At 40.8% G+C, this 24,766-nt stretch overlaps 1 protein-coding gene across 3 annotated transcripts in view; it reads left to right on the forward strand.

Moving 5' to 3' along the window:
* Positions 1-24,201, forward strand: part of STXBP2 (syntaxin binding protein 2) — a 47,941-nt gene extending 23,740 nt beyond the window's left edge. For 2 of the 3 annotated variants that reach the window (XM_058169408.1, XM_058169411.1), the window contains exons 2-19: positions 4,014-4,063; positions 5,111-5,192; positions 5,504-5,580; positions 5,876-5,954; positions 8,169-8,272; positions 10,579-10,727; positions 11,202-11,286; positions 16,072-16,202; positions 16,321-16,428; positions 16,771-16,828; positions 17,746-17,811; positions 19,440-19,520; positions 19,679-19,817; positions 20,947-21,053; positions 21,449-21,544; positions 22,012-22,097; positions 22,522-22,679; positions 22,767-24,201. In XM_058169408.1, the coding sequence (XP_058025391.1) occupies positions 4,014-4,063; positions 5,111-5,192; positions 5,504-5,580; positions 5,876-5,954; positions 8,169-8,272; positions 10,579-10,727; positions 11,202-11,286; positions 16,072-16,202; positions 16,321-16,428; positions 16,771-16,828; positions 17,746-17,811; positions 19,440-19,520; positions 19,679-19,817; positions 20,947-21,053; positions 21,449-21,544; positions 22,012-22,097; positions 22,522-22,679; positions 22,767-22,846 (1,736 nt within the window). In that variant the 3' untranslated portion in view covers positions 22,847-24,201. Of the gene's footprint in view, positions 1-4,013; positions 4,064-5,110; positions 5,193-5,503; positions 5,581-5,875; positions 5,955-8,168; positions 8,273-10,578; positions 10,728-11,201; positions 11,287-16,071; positions 16,203-16,320; positions 16,429-16,770; positions 16,829-17,745; positions 17,812-19,439; positions 19,521-19,678; positions 19,818-20,946; positions 21,054-21,448; positions 21,545-22,011; positions 22,098-22,457; positions 22,680-22,766 lie in introns of those variants that run through there. The other variant, XM_058169409.1, reaches the window with a different exon arrangement.
* The last annotated feature ends 565 nt before the right edge of the window (positions 24,202-24,766 follow it).

The raw sequence follows: 24,766 nt of genomic DNA on the forward strand, positions 1-24,766 counted from the left end.
CAGTACTGTCATTTTTGTTTGTTTCTTTTTCATATTCACCCAGGCACTTTTAGCGGGGGTCTCATCCTTTCATTCTCTACATATAATGAAGCTCCAGCTCTCAATTTGTTGTGCCTGTTTCTTTTGAATAAATTATATCTTTCTAGGAGAGGTAATCCTCAACTTCAGACCATAATTGGAACTGGAAAGCAGTCATAAAATGCCTGATCATAAATCAAGAACTGTTCTGTACTGTATGTTAGTCATGAGATCTTTCCCACCATTGACTGGCAGTCAATCAATGGATTTAGGCCTAAAATAATATACAGCCTTATGATAACGTAAGCATGTGATGAAAATATTTTATCTTCTGGTTTATATAATTACTCGCTAGGTAAATTATTATTATTATTATTATTATTTGCATTTATATCCCGCCCTTCTCCGAAGACTCAGGGCGGCTTACACTATGTTAGCAATAGTCTTCATCCTATTTGTATATTTATATACAAAGTCAGCTTATTGCCCCCAACAATCTGGGTCCTCATTTTACCTACCTTATAACGGATGGAAGGCTGAGTCAACCTTGGGCCCGGTGGGACTAGAACCTGCAGTAATTGCAAGCAGCTGCTGTTAATAACAGACTGCATTAGCAGTCTGAGCCACAGAGGCCCCTCTGTTTTTAATCTTTTAATTTTAATCTTTTGTTAAATAAATCAACCCAGACTTCTTTGTTCCAGGTTCAGTATGTTACTCACTATGTACTACTGGTACACATTTATGAAAATTCATGCTTTAGGGTTTTTTAAAAAAAAAAAATCTGAAGATTTTCTGCAATTAGCTGTTTTGCATAGGAAAATGGCATATGGAGCCTGCTGTACTCAGTCAGAGGTCAGGCACTGAAATCCTTCCATTTATCTTGTTGCAACCACTTTTTAGAGCTTGTTTTACATTCTCTGGTTATTGCTACAGCTTTCCAAACCAGTATTACCGGTTCTTTTTTTAATTTCTATCTGTCCTGTTAGAATAAGTATGTGTGAGAAAAAGGCAGACAGACAGACAAACATTTGGTGCAATCTGAATAGTTATGCATTTTAAGTACCTGGTAGATTTATTTAATTAACCTGTGTGATTAATTTAGACAACCAAAAAACCAGAAACAACAACAACACTACTCTTGAGCTGCTTTCTGAAGATTAATTCCATCAAATTTCATTTGGATTCTTAAACTCAGGCGCTTTATAAATATATTCTGTATTTTTAGTAAAGAAGGACCACTTATCTCATTCCTAACCACTAGCTCAATTTTCTGTTTGAATTTTAAGATAATTATCAGGTATTTGGACATTACAGCTCAAGAGATTGGTTCAAGCTGGCATAGAGTGACTGTTGTAAAAACAGCTTTCCATAATTAATCCATGGGAAACATCTGCCATTAGTCAATTAGAGATCAGAATGAGTTTTAAAAATAGAAATCTTGGCTCTTATTTCTTTTCATGGAAAGACTAATGTGTTGACATTGGGGAAAATGAGCTTTTGGTCCCAGGATCCCTGGAATTTAACCTCCTCTGAGCAAATGCACAATAAACAGGGAGCTGATGCTCTCTTTTTTTTCCCCCTGCAGGAGAAGCAATATCCAAACCATACTTCCCTGTCATTTGGGACAAGTCAGTGCCCTGATTTCTGCTGCCAGAGACAGGGGAATCTGGAAGCTATAGTTTCAATATAACTGAAAGGCTGATTAAAAGCTTCTGGATTCTTATTAATATTTGCCATTTTTATTGCCGTCTTGAAAATACAATCACAACACCACTTAGACTTCACAGTGCTTTACAGCCCTCTCTAAGCGGTTTACAGAGTCAGGATATCCACCCCCCTCCCAACAATCTGGGTCCTCATATTATAAGAAGCAATATTGTGATTCCTTGGGTCATTGCCAGCAATCCTTCCGTTTTCAGTAATTGGTCAAATTAACATGGAGGTATAGAAATTGCGTTATTGAATGCGCCCCCTCCATATCATTGTAATGCAGCATCCTGTTTATTTGCAACCATGTTTATCTCACTTTTTTCAGTAAAATATTTTAAAAGTCATATATAATATAGCCTAAATTCAAATTAACAGCTTTAAATGATGTTTTTTCTAACAGTCGTCTTCAAATTGAATTTAGGGAAAATTCAACCAAGCATCCAAATAAGATGAATCCTGCATTGGAAAAACATTAGCCAAGCATAGTTGCACATAGTTGCATAGTTTAATACTGCAAGGCAGCAGTATTAAAAAGGACCTGCCCATCACCTCACCTGTCAAGGAGAAGTGGGGGGTCTCAGAATCAGGCCTCTAACATTGCATTTATGTACAACATACACAGTCTGCTCTTTACAAATAGAATCCAATGCAAAGTACACAGTACCAGTTGAAAACCTAAAATAGTGTATGTAGCAAAATACCTAAAAGATAAAGTTAGAACCTCCAGCAGAAAGAGCCACAAATGCAATATTTTACATGCACTGGAAAGCTTTCAGACTTAAAAAGCTAGGTTAAAACAAAAAAAACGTTCACTGAATAGTGAAAAGACTATAACGTAGTCAGATGAACCTTTCTTAGGAGGTCATTCCACAATACACAGTATTTTATTATATCTAAAACATTTTAAAAACAGCCTCCAAAAATCTTAAAAAACAGACAGGCTACTAATGGTCATTTTGTCTCATGATAACAACAGGCTTCTCACAACATGTCCTTGCCTCTAAATAGCAAAATGTTGCCTTGGAGTAGTTTTTCTGTCACCTGTGTAAAATTCCTCAAGGCAACCTGAGGGCGTTCCACAACCAGGGTCCTATCACTGGGCATTCCTCTCAAATAGCTACCCTCTTATTTCACACAGTAGGGGAAAGCTTCTGAAGATCTTGAAGACCAGGTCAACAGATGGGGTGAGGTGCTGTCCATGTTGTGCGGGAATGGTCTTTTAAATCAGGGGTCACCAACCTTTTGGACCTCAGGGACCACTAAATTCATAATTTTAACTCCCGCGGACCACTAATATAATCTGCCTAATGATTGGCTGGGTGGCCATGGTTAGGTGGGCATGTGACTGGGTAGGCATGGCCAATTCGATGTCACTCGTGTCAAGGGGTGCCTCACCGGCCTCTACTCGCCCCTCCCCTCCCAGCCACTCCTCGCTTGCCCGCCAGGGCTCCTTAGGGCCCCAACAGGAAGCAGTTGTTGGAGCTAAGCAGCCACCACGAGAAAGTTAGCAAAACAGCTGGCTCAGTTCAAATTGGATCTGGCCGAGAAGGAGGCTCAGCAGAAGCACCTCATTGAGGACTAGGAGCATAAGCCTTCCAAGCAGAGGGAAGACCTGTGGGAATGCAAGGCTAGGGAGTGTGAACCTGGAAGCTCAGCGGGCTGAGATGGGCAGTCAGTTCCAGGCCATGAGGCAGTTCCATTGGAACAAGGCCCTCCGGCTCTTCGCCACCAACGGTGCTTCCCTCCAGCCTTTGCCCAAAGCCCCACACCAGGAGGCTGAAACACAGCCCAAGCCGGAATTTCTACCCCCCCTCCAATCTGCAGGGGGAGACTCTCTGCAGCAACACAAATGATCATTGCACATATCTGGCCCAGGGACCATAGTTTGAGGACCACTGATTTAGTGCAATAGAAAAAATGCAAATAATTTGCACTGACCACCAGTTGGTGACTGCTGTTTTAAATAGTTGATTCCAGAGAGTTAGATTCACTTCAGAGATGCTGCTATATGTCAGAAACCTGAACACTTGCTGCCGCTTCAGAACATAGGCTTCACCTTCCTGCTCTAAAACCCATGCAAAAATATCTGTGTGTGTTTTGTGATTTTGCTCAAAAGCCCTACATTTTGGCTTGTATCTGTGTCAAGAACAACCTTTCTTATTGTGACAAAAACCTATTTTGGGGTGATAAGAAAATTATTTATCTGGCACAGGACTCAGCTAATCATTCTCATTGTAGCAAAAAAAAAAGTCTCCATTCTAACTTAATTGATCTTCACTTTTCAGAGATCCTGAATGATGTTATACACAGTATGAAGAAGGAAGGAGAATGGAAGGTTAGTACAACTCTGTGTCTTGGATGAGTTAAATTTGTCTGATCAGTTTACTAAACTAAATTGTATGCATCTGCAGTGGACTTTCTGTTTATGTGTTTTAAAAAAATACCTGGTGCAGTTAATTCATTGTATAGTAAACTCTGGGCCTTGTGTTCAGTAGACCTGCTGTATCCTTCACCGTGACACTTAAGGATCTTCACACTTCTCATATCTTTTCCGGATGCAGCAAGGTAGCAAGTGAACCTTGAAATTACTAACTGAGACAGTCAGAGATGTTATTAAATTAGTTTTCCTCTACACTGCAAGTGTGTTATGTGGCTATGCTGATTATCTCATATCTTTCCTACAATTTGCTGTCAAGTTAGTAAATATTCTCCATCTCAGAATATTCTCAAATATAATTGCCCCTTTAAACTATACACACACATAGTTTTTATACACACAAACACACACACACAGAGATGGAACCCCCATCTGAGGATAGAAAACAGATCTGAAAGTATCATTTCCTTTACCTTTCTGGAGAGAAGTTATATCAGTGATATAATGGGTTTTAAAGGACTCTCCAATGCAAGTAAAAATGTTTTAAATGCTAACTCTTCTCTATAGTAGAACAGGACTAGTAAATGTTGACTTACATAACCCCTTTAATAGCAAAGTGGTACTGGTATTATGATCCAGCCATTCATAATGATAAAGATGCCTTAGAAAGCAGGTCAGATCCCCAAACTAAAAACCTCCAGGCTTATCCTAAAAAAGGGGTTGGTGGGAGGTGGGGGCAAGAAATGAATGTGAGTGTGAGCATATTTCAATTATCTATACAAGTTTGGGAGTAGAAATAAAAAATTGGAAGATCAATATCGAGCTGAATAGGAGAATAGGATTCCCTAGTTTTATAATTTCATTACAAAGAAGGAAGTGCTAGGAACATGAGCGTAACTATTTATTGTTTCATGCCTTTTTATGTAATTATTTTAATTATACCTTTGCCCCACTTTAAAAATTGCTTCTTTATATATAATATTATTTTCCTCTCTGTCCCTGAAGGTCCTCATTATGGATCATTCCAGCACCCGCATCCTTTCCTCCTGCTTTAAGATGTCAGATCTTCTGGCTGAAGGAATCACAAGTGAGTGACCCCTGCAAGATACTATCTGCCTATGGTTGATCTTGTCAGCAGAGGCCTTCATTAGAGCTGGAAAGGCTTCTATCTTTTGTGGCACAGCTCTGCCTCAGTTTCCCAACCCAGTGTGTCCATCCAGGTACAGCTGGGCCTTGATTTCTTTAGATCAGTCTACAGTAAAATACTGTAGATACTGTGAGAATTAGATATGTATATCCTTTTACTATTTTTTTTTCCTCCTTCCATACCCCCAGGGATTGTTGCCCAATTCTTTGTCCTTCCATCCAGACATCTAATACACATTTTACTTTCTTCAGTTATTGAAGATATAAACAAGCGCCGAGAGCCCCTTCCCAGTCTGGAAGCCATCTATTTGATCAGCCCCATTGAGACGGTAGGTCCATTGCCTAGTTAGGCAGTTAATACATTGATAAATGCCTCCTTAAAGATAGATCCTGTGAAATTTCCACAGATACCTAGGCTAGTAATTAGAGCTTTCTGCCAACTCCTTGGAAAGGAAAAAAAAGGTGGGAAGAACAAAGACAAATGTCTCAAGAGGAATATTATCCACCCCATAGATCACAATGATTAAGGGAGGTTAGTATATCTGGAGGGTCAAGATGTGGGACGTAGTAGAAAATGTTTGGGATTTGTACAACTGCTGCTAACAGCCTGTTCTCCATTTGCAGTCTGTCCGTGCTCTGATAAACGACTTTAAAAGCACTCCCACATTCACCTACAAGGCTGCCCACGTCTTCTTCACAGACAGTAAGTTCAACGAATGTTCTCAGGCAAACAAGAAGATGTGTAGGACTGTCTTTACTAACTTGGTGTTTTCTACATTGGGGGATCCTGGGATAACATTTATTGGGAGCTGTGTTAGTGAAGAATAAAAGCAACTGAACAGATACTTAGCCAATCTAAGTGTTGACTTGTAATATATTATATTTTTTGCTATGAATCAAAGGGCTTTTATGCAATTGCTTGAGATATAATAGCAGAGCTGTATGGCTGCTGGTCCTAGGGAGATGTTTTTTTCTTCCATTTAATCATGTCTGATGCTCAGAGGCTGCCTAGACAAGTCCCTTCAGTTTCTTCACGAGGTTTTCAGAAGTGGTTTGTCATTACCTCCATCCTAGGTCTGAGACAAAGTGAATGGTCCAAGTTCACCCAGTTGGCTTTGTGCCCAAGGCAGAACTAGTATTCAGTCTCCCAGTTTCTAGCCTGATGCTTTAACTACTACCCCAAACTAGGCTCTCTAATCACCGACTGGTGGTCCGTGGATCACTGGTGGTCTGCAAGAAAATTTTGGTGGTCCGCAGACAAATTATTTGCATTTTTTCTATTGCACTAAATCAGGGGTCCTCAAACTACGACCCCTGGGCCAGATATGTGCAATGAACATTTGTGTTGCTACAGAGAGTCTCCCCCTTCAGGGTTTTTTTGTGTGGGTTAGAGAGGGGCAGAAATTCCAACTCGGGCTCTGCTTCAGCCTCCTGGTTTGGGGCTTTGGGCAAAGGCTGGAAAGAAGTGCTGTTGGTGGCGAAGAGCAGGAGGGCCTTGTTCCAGTAGGACTGCCTCATGGCCTGGAACTGACTGCCCATCTCAGCCTGCTGAGCCTCCAGGTTCTCGCTCCCTGGCCTTGCACTCTCGCAGGTCTTCCCTCTGCTTGGAAAGCCTATGCTCCTAGTCCTCAATGAGGTGCTTCTGCTGAGCCTCCTTCTCGGCTTGGTCCAATTTGAACTGAGCTAGTTGTTTTGCTAATTTTCTTTCTTTTCTTTTTTTAATTCAAAAAATTTTACAAACATTTTTATCCATACTTCCCCCCCCACCCACCCACCTTCACCCAATCCTCCCACCCCCCACCCCGGACTTCCCAGAGCAAAATACAGGATATGTCACCTAACAGTCATAAACTAGAATAAGAAAACAATCCATAAACTTCCATCTCTCCCCTAGTACCTTAACCCCCTTAACTATTCAAAAAAAAGAAAGAAAAGAAAAGAGAACAAACTATTACAATTACATTCTATCCATTCTTAGCTTTTCAGTCCTTCTTCTCCATTCCAATATTTTAGCTCCAACAATCTTTTGGGGCCCTAAGGAGCCCAGGTGGGCAAGCGAGGAGTGGCTGGGAGGGGAGGGGTGAGTAGAGGCCGGTGAGGTGCCCCTTGACATGAGTGACATTGAGTTGGCCATGCCCACCCAATCACATGGCCACCTAACCACGGCCACCCATCCAGTGATTAGGCAGATTATATTAGTGGTCCGCGGGAGTTAAAATTATGAATTTAGTGGTCCCTGAGGTCCGAAAGGTTGGTGACCCCTGCTCTAATCCATAGTTGATGCGTTTTATCTATTTGATTCAAAATTGTACAATTCAAGTTAAGCCATGATTAGTTTAACAATGATTTGATGACCCAAAGGTGCTTTTTCAGGAGGCAACTGGACTTTCTTGGGGTTTTTTTTTCCGAAGATGTTTCTCTTCTCATCCAAGAAACTTCTTCAGCCCTGACAGGATAGTGGGGAATGTCAGAGCTGAAGAAGCTTCTTGGATGAGAAGCAAAACAAGGAAGTCCAGTTGCCTCCTGAAAAAGCACCTTTGGGGCAACCATGACCTGGATGACCAAGAAACTCTGCAGACTCATGATTTTATGAATAAAATAATTGGCTCACGAATTCTGTTGAGAGGTAAACTATGTTTTACACACCATAATGGCACATTACATCCCAACGGACAAAAAAATTATGTCCTGGTGTGGGTCATGAACTCATTTCACTGAGATTATGAATTGTGCTAGACCCCAGAGAAGAAGTTGACCAAGAGGGCTCAAAAGTAAATTTCTATTCTGAGGCATTTTTGAAATTTTAAGTGTACTTAAGTGTTTCTGGGGTTGACTTATAACCATAAAAATAACTTTCAGTAAAATGAATGGTACATCTGGAGGATGATGAACATTAACTCCCACCCTTGTCTTTCAGCCTGCCCAGATGACCTCTTTAATGAGCTCAGCAAGTCCCGGATTACGAAAGCAATCAAGACACTCAAGGAGATCAATGTTGCCTTCCTTCCCTATGAATCACAGGTGAGGGGGAAAAAGGGAACAGAGGAGGGACCTCTAATTTTCATTATAGTCTCAAAATTGTAAGGATACATGAATTAACACTTTTGCTTTGAGAGATTTCACTTTTAACAAAAATAATTATATCAAGCTACTAGCCATCACTAAAATCCTTGCAGAAGAAAAGACGCAGAGCTTCTTTTAAGGGTCTATGGAACTTAAGAGGGGAGGACATGATGGCTCAGTCATTAGGAAGCCAAGCTTGTCAGCTGGAAAGCTGACAATCCAGGTTCAAGACCTGAACACTGCGTGACGGGTCATGCTCCCATACTTGCCACAGCTCCTGCCCACTTAGCAGTTTGAAAGCATGAAAATGCAAGTAGATAAATAGGTACCACTTCGGAGGGAAGGTAAGTGTTCCATTTTCACCACATGCTCTGCGGTGTGATGTCATGTTGGCCATGTGACCACGGACAATACTGGCTCCCTCTGCTAAGAAATGGAGATGAGCATCACCTCCTAGAGTCGGGCAGGACTGGTTAGGGGAAACTTTTATCTTTAGAATTTGAGGATGGAGCCTGTGCAATTATGGAAATTATGTCCTGGTCCTTTCCAATTGTTCTGGATTCCAACTGTCATTAGAATGGCTAGTGACGAGGATTTGGAATTGTAATGTCAATTTAGGTAGGCATTATGAAAATCGACTATTATAAAATCATTATGAGAATCTACTACTTTCTAGTAAGTAACCAGAATCATTAATACATTGGAGTCATGTAATGTTACATGAATATATTACATGAAATTCCAATGGTAACTCTTGGAGTTCTAAAAAATAATCTGTAATTTTCCCAATTTCCAATTTGCGCAAAAGACTTGCTTGACCTAAATGTTGAGAATGGGGGTTTTTTTTGTCAGTCTTCTTGATCAGTTGTGTCTATTACATTCACTTCTATCATACCGTATTTTTTGGAGTATAAGATGCACCTTTTCCCCCCCTAAAAAGGGGTGAAAATTTGGGTGCGTCTTATACACTGAATGTAGCCCCACCCACCCACTGGCCCCCACCCTTTGGCCTCTGCCTCCCAGCAATTTACCTCCTTGAAGCAAGCAGCAAGAAGAAACAGCCCATTTCAGCTTCAGCACAGCCTAAATAGCACAAGTTGATTGTCCCCGACTCTCAGCTGTTTCAGGCTGCAGGGATTGCCATTGGCTATTGCTGCGTGGGCCCCTGCTGCTTGCTGCAAGGAGGTAAATTGCTGGGAGCAGGGGGTGTTTTTTTTGTGCTAATCAAGCTATGCTGAAAACGAAAATGAAAATAAAGCAGGCTGTTTGTTGTTTGCTGCAAGGAGGCAAAATTGCTGGGAGGCAGAGGCAGATTTCTTTTTCTTGCTTTCCTCACCAAAAAAGGTAGGTGTGTCTTTTAGTCTGGAGCGTCTTATACTCCGAAAAATATGGTAAGTCAAGTACCCCGCAGCTTATTCTCATGTATTTGAATAGAGAGAATGGTTTTCTTTTTTCTTTCTTATGAATTAGCTATTGAATTTATAACTGGCCTGCTTGAGAGCCAGGTTAGTCTAATGGTTGAGGCACTACACTAGAAAATAGGAAACCATGAGTTCTAATCCTGCGTTAGGCATAAAAGCTGTTTTGGTGACTTTAGACCTGTCACTCACTCTCAGTCCATTTCATCCCCCAGGGTTGTTGTTGTGTGGAAAATAGGAGGAAATAGGATTAGGTATCTTCACCGCCTTGAGTAATTTATAAAAACAATAAAGGCGGAATTTTAAAAAATCTTTAAAAACTCCTGTGTTTGTACACCCACTGTTCCTATCTTTTTCTGTCAAATTGCCCTCCACCCACTCAGCATTTTGATTACTCTTAAGACGTCAAGCAAGAAAGTCCTTAAAGCTTTGATTCAAGATTCTTTTAAGATTAGATGAACCAGAATGTACAATGTTAATTGCAAAGTTCTCAGAGCCAAGAAACTGGCAGCATTTAATGAAGTGTTGCACATCCAGAATATTCAAATAACCATTAGCTCTGGTCCTAGCAGTAGCATGATGGCTTGAAGTTCTGAATGAGGAAACTATGTCTAGAGGAGTGATATCTAAGGTCGTAGTATCCTGTCAAATAAAGGACAGGGATCCATTCAGGACGAGTGGTTCCTGGAGGAACAGTCTATTTTTTAAGGAACTGGACACCACTATTTGGGGGGCAGGGAAATGTTACCAGAACACTGTATGAGTTTACACTGCCTTTCTCATAGATCACTAATATAACACTCCTATTTTCCCCCCATTTCCTCTCTCCTCCTTCCTTCTCTTCAGGTATACACCTTGGACAGCGCTCAAAGTTTCCATCATCTCTTTAGCCCCTACTGCAGGGAAGATAAAAACAACCACTTAGAGAAGATGGCAGAGCAGATTGCTACACTGTGTGACACCCTGAAGGAATACCCCTCAATTCGCTATAGGAAGTTAGTACAAAGGGAAGAGGGAGGGGAAAAAACTGATATTCTACCAATGCTCTGTTTAAAACCATATAAAGAGAATGAGGACAAATTGGGATGTAATACTTGACAACATTGGGGTGCAGTTGTGGAACATATTGGGAGGCCGCATCTGTCCATTATGCAATGAAGCATCCGGCTACTTTTAGTTGATGCAGACAGGGACCGGCTACTTCTTATAATGAATGTCTGCTGTCAGACCAGCTCATCTGCAGGATCTAATGCTTTAATCATGTGCGGGACATTGTTTCATCAATTGAGCCCCCTGGACACATCTCTGCTGCCAGGGATTGAAAACAAAGTTTCTTACAGTATATGTGTTTAAGAAAGTGGGCCAAGAAATACAAGAGGCAAGACACTCTTTACTTTGTCTGGGCATTGGTCTCCCTTCTAGAGTGCCAGAAGCCCTGTTTCTAAATAACTATGCATTTGTGGTTGCAGTGGTTCTGAAGAGTGTTGCCTATTGGCCCATGCAGTGTTGGCGAAGCTGAATGCCTTCAAAGCAGACAACCCAACCATGGGAGAGGTGAGCAATCCCAGAGTATCCCAGAATGTCAAAGAGCAGACAAGTGGGTGGGACAAGATAGCAAAGACTGTTGTGTCACTTAGTGACAGATTTAAGAATGAACAGGTTGGGTGTAGAAATGGAACATTTTCTAGTCTCTCATCTCTAGTTGGAAGAATCTAGTCTCTCATGAAAAGTTGGAAGAATCCGTCTTCCGAATACTATCCTTGATCTTAAACAACATCTTTAATTTAAGTGAAAGTGAAGATGCCCAGCCAAGCATTGTCAAGATGCTTTTCACAGAGGTCTTCAGGAGGGGCCCTTTGGCAGCAGGATAGTTCTTTCCAAGACACATTTAGACCTTCACTAAGGACCAAGATCACAGGGAAAGATGACTGCAGTCTCTTTTATTGTGGATTATCTATTTAATTGGAATAATACTATCTGTGTACAATGGTGCTGCTTTAACCCTTTCCCGGACTTACTATTCAGCACATCACTTTCTCCAAGTGGCATTTCTAGTGGGTGAGCAAGAAGTCAGGAAATCAGACAGCGATCAGAAAAATAGCGACAAGATTGAAGCATGCTATTTGCACAAATTCTCGCTGCTGCATTTCAATTCTAAATAAATTGTTGTGGGAAGTCCTCAAGGTTTTCCACATACCATCTAGTTGGTCTTTATGATTAGACACAGAAATGCCCACGTCCTGCTGTGGTGCCTCACCATGCTGATGGGGATATTTCTGGGATGCGATGAGCAAAGAATGCCAAGAATATATATTCCCTGAAGATTTACCCAAGGCATGAATGAAATCTCAGCTGTCCAGCTAAAGAAAGCAGGTACCTATAACGCTATACAAAGATGCTGGAGGCAGATGATCACTCTAATGACAACGGCAAAAGCATTGTTTCATACTGCACAGGAGAAAACAATAATAATTCAAGAAAAAAGCATGGATAAAAATATAAAATGATTTACAATACAATGCTGGGTGATGGCTGTTCAGGCTGGGCCATCAACTTACTATTGTTTTTCTTACTACTTTTCTTACTACTAAAAAAAAACCTGAGGAGTGCTAGTGATGTTTATGACGTGGCTAGATTAAAGAAGTCTAGTTGTTGATTTTGTCAAACAGGAAAAGAATATCCAAAGCCGCAGAGACAGTATTATGGTGGGGACATGAAGCGTAAGAACATGAGAAAGCTCAACAACAGTGAAAAAGTCAAACTACTACAAAATGACATCATGGGCAACAGCGAATGGAGATAGACTGGAGCGCCACGTTTTGTGTCAGAGGATCACAAAGAACCAAGATCCTGGTTACCACCTTTAAAGCGCTCCATGGCTTAGGACCCGGGTACTTACGAGACCGCCTGCTGTTACCTTATGCCTCCCATCGACCCGTACGCTCTCACAGAGAGGGCCTTCTCAGGGTGCCGTCCGCCAAACAATGTCGGCTGGCGGCCCCCAGGAGTAGGGCCTTCTCTGTGGGAGCACCAACACTCTGGAACGAACTCCCCCCTGGCTTACGTCAACTGCCTGATCTTCGGACCTTTCGTCGTGAGCTTAAAACATATTTATTCATTCAAGCAGGACTGGCATAAATAGTTGATTTTAAATTGGGGTTTTAATAATATTTTAAATTTTTAAATGTTTTAATTATCGGCCGTATAGTAATAGTTCATTTTAAATTCTTTTAATTGTATATATTCTGTGTTTTTATTCTGGCTGTACACCGCCCTGAGTCCTTCAGGAGAAGGGCGGTATAGAAATTTAATAAAATAAATAAATAAATAAAAATAAATAAATAAATACTACTCAAGACATGAAAAACAGGGCTGGAAAACTGCTTTTATAGTTAGGAAAGGTATAGCAAGAACAGTACTTGGCTGCAATCAAACGTATCAATTAGACTTGTGGACAGTAACATCATTTAGATTTTCAGTTTGACATTTATCTTAATGTTTGCTCCAACGACTGATATAGAAGCAGAATTTGATGGTCAAGCTCAGTTTGAATGTGCTGCTTGTGATTGGAGACTGCCAAAACTGGAAATATTAAGGAAGAAAATGTAGTTGGACTATATGACTTAAGAAACCAAAATGAAACAGGAGAATGTCTTACTGATTTCTGCCAATCCAGTTGTCTCTGGAGATTCTCAGTCATCCAGATCATAGTTGTCCCAAAGGTGTTTTTTCAAGAAGCAACTGGACTTAAATCTTGTTTTTTGCTGTTGTTTTTCTTCTTTGAAGATGTTTCGCATCTTATACAAGAAGCTTCTTCAGTTTTTGTCTTCACAGAAAAACAAGAAGTCCAGTTGCCTCTTGAAAAAGAACCTTTTGGACTGCCAATCCAGTTATTTCTTCATTACTAACACTGTCTATGTGGACATCTGTAGATGGAATAGATAGAAATCAAATTGACTACATTATTGCTAAAAACAAGTGGAGTTGTTCAATAATATGACCAGGTGGTGACTGTGAAACAGATTGCAAACTGCTTATGTGCAAGTTCCCATGTTAAAGCCAAAAGAAGAAGAAAGCCAACCAGTTTCCACCTTGAGCCTATACCCACCATTTTCAAGGTGAGCATCATGAATTGCTTGACCTGAAGACCTGAATTTCAGATTAGAACTTGGTAGAATAATCGTGAAGGCCTTAGAAAAGATACTCAAATGACTTTGATGTCAGCATAATGCAGGACCAGTGCAGAGCAATGCAGATATTCTTTCTGACACTCTATGGAAGGAAAAGTTAAGAATTTGAAGAAACAGGATAGAAAAAGTGGTCACATTTTAAAATCTGATGTTGGAGAACACCCCGGGAATATTATAGACATACCAAAAAAAAATCAAATGGATTACTGAACAAATCAAACCAGACACAGATGGCCATGCTCAAATCATCATACTGTAGACATATTATGAGACCCAGGTCTCTGAAGAAATCTGTAATGCTGGAAAAGGTGGAAGAAAAGCGAAGAAGAGGGCAACAAAGATTTAGATGGGTGGACTCTGTTAAAGTGCTGCTGGTGCACTAATGGAAAACCTGAAAGATTAGGTTAAATCCAGATTATTATGAAGAAAATATACTTAAGAGTTCACAACAATATACTATCAATATGCATACAACAATGTGATAGTATACAATCATTCAATTCATTATGATAAGAACCAAGATACTCTATCTATGTTTTCAAGAAAAAAATGCTCTTGTTTTCACTCATTTGTAACAATTATGCAACACGGTAATTTGTCATAGTGGTATGTCAGTTGCTGCATAAAGAAAAGGCCAGACTGACTTTTGTTGATGGATGTGAAATCCTCTTAAAATAAAAATAAAATAAGGAATGTTAACAGGGAGGGAGATAATAGGAGAATTTTGTTATTGTGTAGGGCAAGAGGAGAAGGAACTTGTTCCTCATCTCTGGCTGAGATCTTCCCATGCAATTACTTGAACCAACTTCTTTGCACTGAATGATTTTTAAGCAAGGGTTTCCATTGGTTGTAATTTATTTTTAAACAACTGTATTAATGAACAGGAATGCTGCATCAAAATGTGGTCTTGGAAGTGGAGGACTGTTCTTACTGCTGCCAACCAAAGGACCTAATGCAGATATTCCATCTCTCTGTATTGAATCAGTTTTTGTGGCAAAAAAGATAAAACAATGAAAAGCAAACACAAGACATTATTGTGTGAAAACCCAACAGCTGCAGAATTCTGTGTGCAAGGCAAGGTGACTTCATAACAGAAACTCTATCTAGAAAACTGAAAGTGTTGTTACTTTTGAATAGGAAGAAATACTGCTTTTTGCTTTAAGAAAGAGATAGTAGTTTGACGTTGATTTATCTTTAACAAGCAATCTTGAGACACATGCTTATAACACACATTTTCTACAACCCATGCATGCGTTTTTATGAGTTACGGAGTAGTCATTAAACTCCTGAATGCATGAAAAGGGATGCTATTTATCTTTCTGCATCAGTGGTGCTTGGATATGTTAGCTTTCCCCTGCTAGTAGCTATGTGGTTGAGATTTCTGAGATTGTGCAGTTCCAACATAACCAGCGAACATTTGCTCAGAAAAGGCTGTTCTAACCTACATCTGGAGTGCTACTATGCTCACTGAAAGGAAAATTAATGTCCATAGGCCTCTGTAGTGTATTTGCATGCCACCTGCAGGCTAAATGATGTATTGCATTGTATTTCAGCATCCAACAGTGCTACAACTATGTTGAATACTTGAGCATGCTGAAAATGCCTTGATAACAATGATGCCCTTGCCTTTGTAAATGTCTTAACTGGATGTTAAACATCTGGCGGCATTTCGATAAAACTGGGTTCTCCTGCCATCCTCTCCCAATCATCATAACCAAAGTACTCTCAAAACTTAGGACATTATTAGGTCAGTTAAAGATATAGTTAAAGATACAGTGGACATGGTGGGATGTCCAGGTAGAATCTAAATGCTTGTTTCAAATGGCTCTAGAGCAGAATCTGCACTACAGAGAATCAATAGGCTCTAGCTTGCCTCTTTTGTTGCTTGCAGAGTATCACAAGTATAAGTCCATTATGCTTATGGGGGTATTTATTTCACTTGAAAGGGGGTTTGCATTGTTGAATAAATACATTTTTGACCAGGCTCCCTACCAAAGATTATTAGGGTGTGTCCTGTGGATGACTTTCAGACCACGCCTAAGGACTCTGCTTAGCAAGGAAGGATGCGGCATAACACACAGATCAAAATCACAAGGTTGTTGGGTTTTTTTTGTTTTGTTTTTTGTCTTTCCCTTTTTGCTGCTTTCAGGGCCCTGACAAATCTCGATCACAACTTCTGATAGTTGACCGCAGCTATGATCTGGTGTCACCACTTCTTCATGAGCTCACCTTTCAAGCCATGGCCTATGACTTGCTCAACATTGACAGCGATACTTATCGGTGAGAGCTATGGTTGGGGGATGAAGAATGAATAAGAGAGTAAAAGAATTTTGTGCCTTCCCACTTAGAGAGCAACTATATGTTTCTTACAGAATATTACTCTGTTGCCTTCCTTCAGGTATGAATCCACAGGCATCAGTGACTCCAGGGAAAAGGTAGTACTCTTGGATGAGGACGATGACCTCTGGGTGCAGTTACGCCATATGCACATCGCAGACGTATCCAAGTGAGACCCTACCCATCTATGCAACCCTACATACAACTACCTGGTTGCCTGAATTTGTGAATCAGCCAGAATGATAACTGGCTGGAGCAATATAACCCTGCTGGAGTCCTTCTTCCTAAATTGATCTGGATTGCCATTGGTGCCCATTGTGAAGAGTGGAAGGGGGGGGGGTGAGAATGTTGCTTCAACCATTAACCTCTGTTCCAGAATTACTGCCATTTCTGGTGCAGAGAGCCCTGGACTTTGAAGGCTGCACAGAGTCCATTGTTGTGGGAGAGATAAAGAGTTGCACTTTTGGGATGAGTGTTTGTATTTGGCCTTGAATGTGATCTCCTTCCACAGGAAAGTGACCGAGCTCCTGCGGACCTTCTGTGAAAGCAAAAGGCTCACCACAGATAAGGTAGGATGGCCAGAGCCGCCTCTTGGCTGTGATTTGCCTTCCTGAGAGACATGCCGGGTGGGGAGGGGGGGCTTGTATTCTACATCTTGCAAGCTAGGCTTCTTTGGTTTAAGTTGACAGTGAAAGAAAACATCAGATTGCTGTTTGGTTTTTCAGGGTGGAAAAACAACCTTACTTAACTAGGTCTCATTTGTTCTGGACAACATTTTGAAAACCTAGTTATGTGCACAATGCACAAGAAAGGTCGAGAGGTACAGATGGTGCGAAAACAAGGGAACCTTTGGGTACACTAAGATGAGGAACCTTCAGGCAGAGCAGCAAAAGTGACATTGAAGTCATTTGGAAGAATAAGAGGCAGTATGGGATAGGGAGTGACGTTTCTCCATATAACTTTCATACAAATGGAAATTCTGGACAAAATTACTTATTTCCATTCTTCAAAGTTTTAACATTAAGTTTCTTCATGCATCTTGAGTGACTGCTATAGAAATTTAAAGCTTACTTAGCCAGACTTAAAAGATAGAGGAACCATCAGCCTGTAGGTCTTATAAGACAGCTTTCATTAACCTGAAATTCAGTAGCAGTAACAGTGTTGGAAGGGATCTTGGAGGTCATCTAGTCCAACCCCCTGCTCACGTAGGAGACCTGTACTAGGGATTCAAACCGTCGAACTGCTGACCTTTCTGATCGACAAGCTCAGTGTCTTAGCCACTGAGCCACCTAGTCAGGATCTAGTGTGGATACCCTGCACATATCTTGGGGCTAAATCCAGGGTATCTAGGAGTATTAGCTCATTCAGTCAGGTTGTAGGGAGCTGTTGTAAGGTGAGAGAGTTGCTTTTATCTGAAATTTTACTATCACTTTACTATCACTTTTATGTTGAGTTTGTCATGGGCAATGGCTGTTTTTCTTTCTAGGCTAACATTAAAGACCTCTCTCAGATCCTGAAGAAGATGCCTCAATACCAGAAAGAACTTCACAAGGTAAAAGATGCAAAATGTATCTTGTACTTAATTATTTGTGTGCTGCAATCAGTTATATATGTGATTTAAAATAAGTCAATCCTATAAATCAGCCACTATCAATTAGCATAAATTAGAGTACACTGACAGTACAAATTGTCAAAATGTCTTTAAATCTGACACTAAAAGGCTGAATAAAAGCAACTGGAGGCATGTCCACATAGGCTCTTGCACCAATCTAAAATCTGGACATGTTCATCTATGTTTAATTGCTGAGCTAATATATTTCTGATTCATGCAGCAAATCCAATATCAGAAAAAAAAAACTTCTTCCCATTTATAGACATGGAGGTCTATAATTTTTCCAGCAGTAAGAATGTTTGCCTCACCCAACCATCTGGCTCTTTGACTTCAGCTGACATGGTACAGTCTTCCCAGTTCTTTATCTGCAGACCTGTAAAAACAAGTATGAGTTTACAACTTCTAAACTAAAAAGTTTAATTCCTTCACCCATCCATGTGTATCTAAATGGCCTGGCAAAATTTAAGCTCTAGAAGAATTGAGTCAGGACATGGATTGTATACAGTACCTTATAATATGACAGCTCCAAAAGACTGCAATTCCTATTGTTACAACTTCCACAAAGCTTAGCCAGTCTCCTATTCTCATACTTTCTGAATGTTCTGTACCAAACTGCTGCTGCTTTCTTGAGCTTCCGTGGAATCTAGCTGTTTTTTTGAGAACCATATTTGGTTGTGAGAAAGATCTCTCATTTTGTGTTGTGTTCAAAAATCATGATTTTCCACATACAGTTCTGAGCCAAAATCTTTACCCAGAGACACCCTGAGAATCTCATCTCTCTCTCTCTCTCTCTCTCTCTCTCGAAATAGCCAGGTTTCTGGCTGCTAAGATGTGTATATAATTGCCACAAATTCTCAAGCTCTTCAGCCAGCCTTCCAAAGCTGTAAGGGCAGTCATTGCACTGCGAGAAGTACAAACAGGACAGATTGTGCAGAATAATCACAGGGACCAGCTTAATTTCATTTGTATAACTTTTATTGATCAAGGCATTTCTAGCTACTACAGAATGTGGCTATTTTTTCAGGAGTCTCTTGGTCCTTGCCTTGCTCATTATCTACAGGCCACTTTTTGTTCATTGGAGGAGCAGGAGGGAAAAACTTCTTTTTTATATATCTAAAAGTTTTTATTTTTATTTCTCATAAACATATTTGAATGTACAGTTGTTTTCCATTCATCCTTATCTTTTTACTTTCATTTTTCATTGTTCGGGCTGCTCTTTACCATTTAACCTCCTTTATTTTCTCACAATCTTTCCTCTTCTTCTCCCTTTCTCTTTCTTCTTCCATTTCTTCCTACTTTCTTTAGTCCTCCTCTCCTCTCCTTCCCTTTCCTACTTCCCCTTCCTTTCCCCCAATCCTCTCTTCTTCCTCCCTTTCTAACCCTCTCTCCTACTCCTCTTCCCCCTCCCTTTTCTTCTTCTCCTTTCCCTGTCTTCTATCTCAACTTCTCCTTTCCTCTCTTCTCCCCTCCTCTCTCTCTACTCTTCCTTTCCCTCTGTCTTGTTGTTGAGAGAAAAACTTCAATGCTGGCAAAAAGCCCACTTTTTACCATCCTATTTCATCCTGCAGTATTCCACCCATTTGCATCTGGCTGAAGACTGTATGAATACCTTTAAGGGCACCATAGAGAAGCTGTGCAGCGTGGAGCAGGTAGGCGCATTATGAATTCAGGGGAGGTGAGAACAAGAGAGAACGGCCATCACAGCCCAACTCTGTTCACAGTGAAGTACAACCTACTTTGAGTGTCTTCCTCTCTTCCCTGGTGAAAAGGATCGATTCTGATGGGCCTTTCTTCTCCCTCCTCACAGGACCTGGCCACAGGGGCAGATGCTGAAGGGGAGAAAGTCAAGAACCCTATGAAGAGTATTGTGCCAATTGTCCTTGATACCAGTGTGGAGGCATTTGATAAGATTCGCATTATCCTCCTTTGCATACTTCTCCAGAATGGTACCATTGCTGGATAACTTCTCTCTCAGCTGCCTAGGTTAGGGAAAAGGTCCCCTGTAAGGACCAAAAGGAAGAGAAATTTCAGGATGCTTGTTGCCCATAACTGGATGCCATGTTCACACAACACTGCTGGGTGTTACATCTGTCTCCTAGGAGGTGTTAAATCCCCTCTGTGACTAGCTACATCAAACTCATAAGTCTCAAGTGGTTGTCTCAAATGCCATTTTAAAGTCTTCTGAGCTACCACAGAAAAGAAGGTCCTTGCTTCCGTTGTTAATTTTTATTTCTAAAGAACATATTTTTAAAAAGCATAAAAATCCATCACACTCATGGTTAGTCCACTTCCACTCCTGGGTGATGAAAACTGAAATAGCAACAGAAACTGAGAGAAATGCTGGCCTAGAAACCAGGAGACTGGGAGTTCTATTGTCCCTTAGACATGAAGACCATCTTGTGGGGAAACTAGGTGATGACTTACAACCAAAAAATGCAGATTGTGCTAAGAAGCAGAAGAAATAGATTCACAAAAAGATTCACCAGAGCACCTGTAAAAATTGGTGGCAACATTGAGTTGAAGAAGTAGTTGTACAGAGCAAGTTGAAATATTGTGGTATTACCAGATACAAACTGATAAAGTCTTGGAGCATAACACACAGGGGTGAAATTCAGCAGGTTCTGACAGGTTCTGGAGAACCGGTAGTGGAAATTTTGAGTAGTTTGGAGAACTGGCAGATACCACTCTGGCAAATACCCAGAGTGGAGTGGGAATGGAGATTTTACAGTATCCTTCTCCTGCCATGCCCACCAAGCCACAGAACCAGTAGGGAAAAATTTTGAATTTCACCCCTGATAACACACCAGATTTAGCAGTGGTTGAGAAAAATAAAGTGTGGATGATTGATGTGGCAGCAGCAGGGAATAATATAATACCATGTTTCCCGGAAAATAAGACCCTGTCTTCTATTTTATTTTATTTTTTAACCCTGAAATAAGCGCTTGGCCTTATTGCCATGCGCTCAAAAGCCTGATTGGGCTTATTATCAGGGGAAGTCTTATTTTGGGAAAAACAGAGTAGAAGGCAAAGGTTATCAAACTCTGGATGACTCTGAGCTGTATTCCTTTTACTTAGGCATTAACGAGGAGAACCTCACCAAGCTCATCCAACATGCCAACATCCAGCAGGAGAGAGACATCCTCTACAATATGCACTGTCTGGGAGCCGCCATCATGCCAGAGGTATTTCACGTATACACCTGCCTAGTGACGTTTGTTGGGCAGGTAGCTTGTGCCTGTGCGGTTTGTGCATAGTTACCACTTACTAGTGCAGTCTGAATGATGGCCTTGGCAGTTCAGGGACAAGAGTAACCTCCAGCTATCCTATTGATGAAAACGAGAATCTTTCTTATTTAGTCTGCCAGTGTTGTATGTTTCTCTCTACTCATTCTTCTCTCTGCTCTTTTCCTCACTTGCCTGTCCTTCAGCCTGTCCTGCTGGAGCCATTTAGGTAAGCCACTCCATCTTCCTCTAAACACTGAACTTTCCTGAACCATCTTGTCCATCCCCTCCTGTCTTTCTTCCAGCAGGCCCAGTTCCTGCTCTTTCTATTTTTTAATGGGCTTTTCTATTCGCAGGACACTGCTGGAAACCTGAAGCCTGTGAGGAAAGTGCGGTTAGAGCCTACTTACCAACTCTCCCGGTGGATTCCCATTCTTAAGGATGTCATGGAGGTACACAGAAGGAGGGAGAGGGAGCTGGCTGCCTTAAGTATTGGTTGTGTACTTGAAGATGGATTCAGCTTCAGTCCTGAGGCAAATCCAGTGGAGAATCCATCTATCCTGTATACCTTTGTGACCTGGATTGCACAAGAAAAAATATTAAGCTCTTGCCATCGAAAATAAAGAAGAGATAAATCATGAAGACCTTATTACTATGTTGTTCTGTAATCCAGATCTATTGTGCAGCCAAACTGCACAACTTTGACTTCTTGCTTAGACAGTAGTTGTGATTAGGATGAAATTTTTGAGAATAGAACACCCCCGGGAAAAAGACAAAGGAAAATGGTTGTGCCTGGACATGCAAACTGAGCAGCCAGGATCAGCCATATAGCTTCTGTAGCCTTTTACACATTCCAGGTTTTATCAAACCAGAAAAAAAGGGGAACCCGTCTTTTTACTTTTTGTTCCTCTTGACACAGGATGCCATTGAAGACAAGCTGGATAAGAAGGTCTGGCCCTATGTGTCTTGCCCTGCCCCTGGTCCCTGTTCCCAAACTGCTGTGAGGTAAGCGATGCTCCAAATAGAAGCAAGCATAAGGCAGCACCGTTTTTAACACTGAGACCAGATCTAAATGTAAATGATAAGGAGAACATGTACTCCCCCCTTAGGTAAAGATGTTTGCTTTTCCACTTAAGCTTTGTTGAAGAACACTCTCGCATCACATGTGCTCCTGTTTGAAAGAATTGTAGGTGCAACGTCACCTCTCCTTGAACAGCCGAAGAGTATACGATAGAGCTGATTCTTTCTATATACCCTTGGGTGGGTGGGATCCTTCATCTCTTGGGCCTGCTTTGGTATTGCATGTTCCCAGGGAGCTGTCTAGCATGCAAGGAAAGGCCTTTTTTTTTTTTTTTTTTTTGCCAGATTGCTAGGCTGACAGTCTTTTTGCAGATGGTTCCTCTACCCACATCTATCCACTGTCTTACAGTGCCCGTTTTGGACATTGGCACAAGACCAAGACAGCAACTGAGTACAGGACAGGACCCCGTCTAATCTTGTATGTGCTTGGTGGTGTTACCATGTCAGAGATGCGTTGTGCCTATGAAGTCACGGAGGCTACTGATGGAAAATGGGAAGTGCTGATTGGTAAGAGCATAGCCAGTGGATAGGCTGATTCTTCACATGTGCCTTGTTTTTTATGGGCTCCTGTGGTAATCCTTCTCTTCCCAACAGGGTCATCCCACATCCTGACCCCCAAGCAGTTCCTGGAAGATGTACGCAACCTGACTGAGCAGACACCCCTGAAAACCTAAAACTTCTACTAGCCCCTAAGAGACTTGCTGGCAGCAGTTCCATTAGCTACCTTTTTCTTCAGCAAGATGGCTTCCTCCTCATCAATGTCTTTGTTTGAACTCTTCTGAGGCTGGCCCTATCTTGATCCAATCTTAGGCCAGCTATCATGATTGAATTGACACTGGAAGAACCTCACCCAGAGCCTAGACTGAAGATAGCGATCTATCTTTATCTTCATCTCTTATGATGTGGTTTCTGGACACCCTTTATTTTTCTGCCCTTCCACAAATAAGGGAAGAAAGGGGGGCTATGTAGTTCAGGAATAACTCTCTCCTACTCTTGCCTGCAAGTGATTTGTTCCATTACATGAGGACTTGGCAAGAAATCAGTTCTTTTAACTTGACCTACACAACTTTGAGGCTTTCATCAGAGCCTGATTTTTTTCTTTTCTTCCCCCCCCCCCCCCCCAGCAAAGGAGATCGATCAACAAAAGTGATTGCTTGTTCCTCCTTTACGGAAATGTTCTGGAACAAACTGTCATTTCTGGATTCCCACATTTAGAAGCTTGGCTGTTCTTTTAACACTTAGCTTGAAAGGATGATTGATTGCTGCTTTTAAAAAGCGGGAAAGATGATTTTGCTGAAGAGGTCATGTGCATTCTTCATTATAATGATCCTACAGCTCAGCTGAGGAATCTCAGTCTTTAAAATAAATATGAAACTGAAGATTGTTGGCATTATCTCTTCTGCAGAGGACAATTCAAGCTGTGATAGTTAGGCAAGAAGATAATTTTTGCTTCCCATATAAAGAATTGGGTATGTCAGCCTTCATCTTGGAAAAGTTACTGTGCCAGTTGAAAATGGTATTCTTTATTTTGGCCTTGTCCCACAACGTACTACAAGGGGCTTCCTGATAACAGCATGGGAACAATAGCCGGTCAAAAATGTGGCAGCAAGACTGTTCACCATGATGCAGTGAGATGTATGCTACTGCTTTACACTCCACAAGTGTCTTTGCTTGTATTTCTGGCCTTGGTTTAAAATGTTAAAATTAAACATTTAACCAGAGCTGTCTCTTTTCATACATGCTGTCCAAATGGTCTTCAGAATACCTTCAGATATTTAACGTATTTATTATTAAAAGATGTTGCAATATTTTAAGTTTAGTAACTTTCAATAAATGTATAAAGATTATTTACGCATTTCTGAGGAGTTAAAGGTATTAGGGATGTTTTCAGATGGTCCAACTCAGACACCCTCCCAAAAGGTGAGATGGAGACCGTAATGACACTCGTCCTAGAGAGACTTATCTGTCATAAATGATCACCTTGGAGCCAGAATAAGTTTCCTGTGAAAATAAACAAGGCTTCATCTTTGTTTTTGCTTTTGTTTTAATCTACATTTGAACTGTTGAACTCTTTCTATGGCACAGATTTATTCAGGCTTTCTTGTATATTTGTTTCTTAATGTTTAGAGGGGGTATGTTATGTTGCGCTATCTGATGTTGTATAAGTTTAAGCTGCGTTCACTGAACTGCCCAGACAAAATGTAGCTATTGGCTTTACAGAGAGAAATAAAAATAGAAAAAGAAAATTTTGCTGTGCCATGAGAGGAAAACATACACTTTTTGATTTTGTGCTAAACATGGAGTAGCTTTATACATTCTGTGATAATTGCAGGTAGAGAGGTCCTTTTTGATTAATATTTTGCTAAACTAATCAGCAAAAGTAAAGATATATAAAACAGTATTAAAGGATCAATACAACCTCATAATTGACAAGTACAATAATAATAAAAAGAGAGAACGAGAAATTATATGTAATTGCAAAGACTTTGTATTGCTCAAAAGTTTTCTCCTTTCTCTTTTGTTGAAAAAAATTCATAAGGTTACAAGCATGTAACAACAATCCACCACTGCAAATTAGTTGTAGATTTCTCTTT

The sequence above is a fragment of the Ahaetulla prasina genome, chromosome 2 (genome assembly GCF_028640845.1).
Source record: "Ahaetulla prasina isolate Xishuangbanna chromosome 2, ASM2864084v1, whole genome shotgun sequence".
Classification (NCBI taxonomy): domain Eukaryota; kingdom Metazoa; phylum Chordata; class Lepidosauria; order Squamata; family Colubridae; genus Ahaetulla; species Ahaetulla prasina.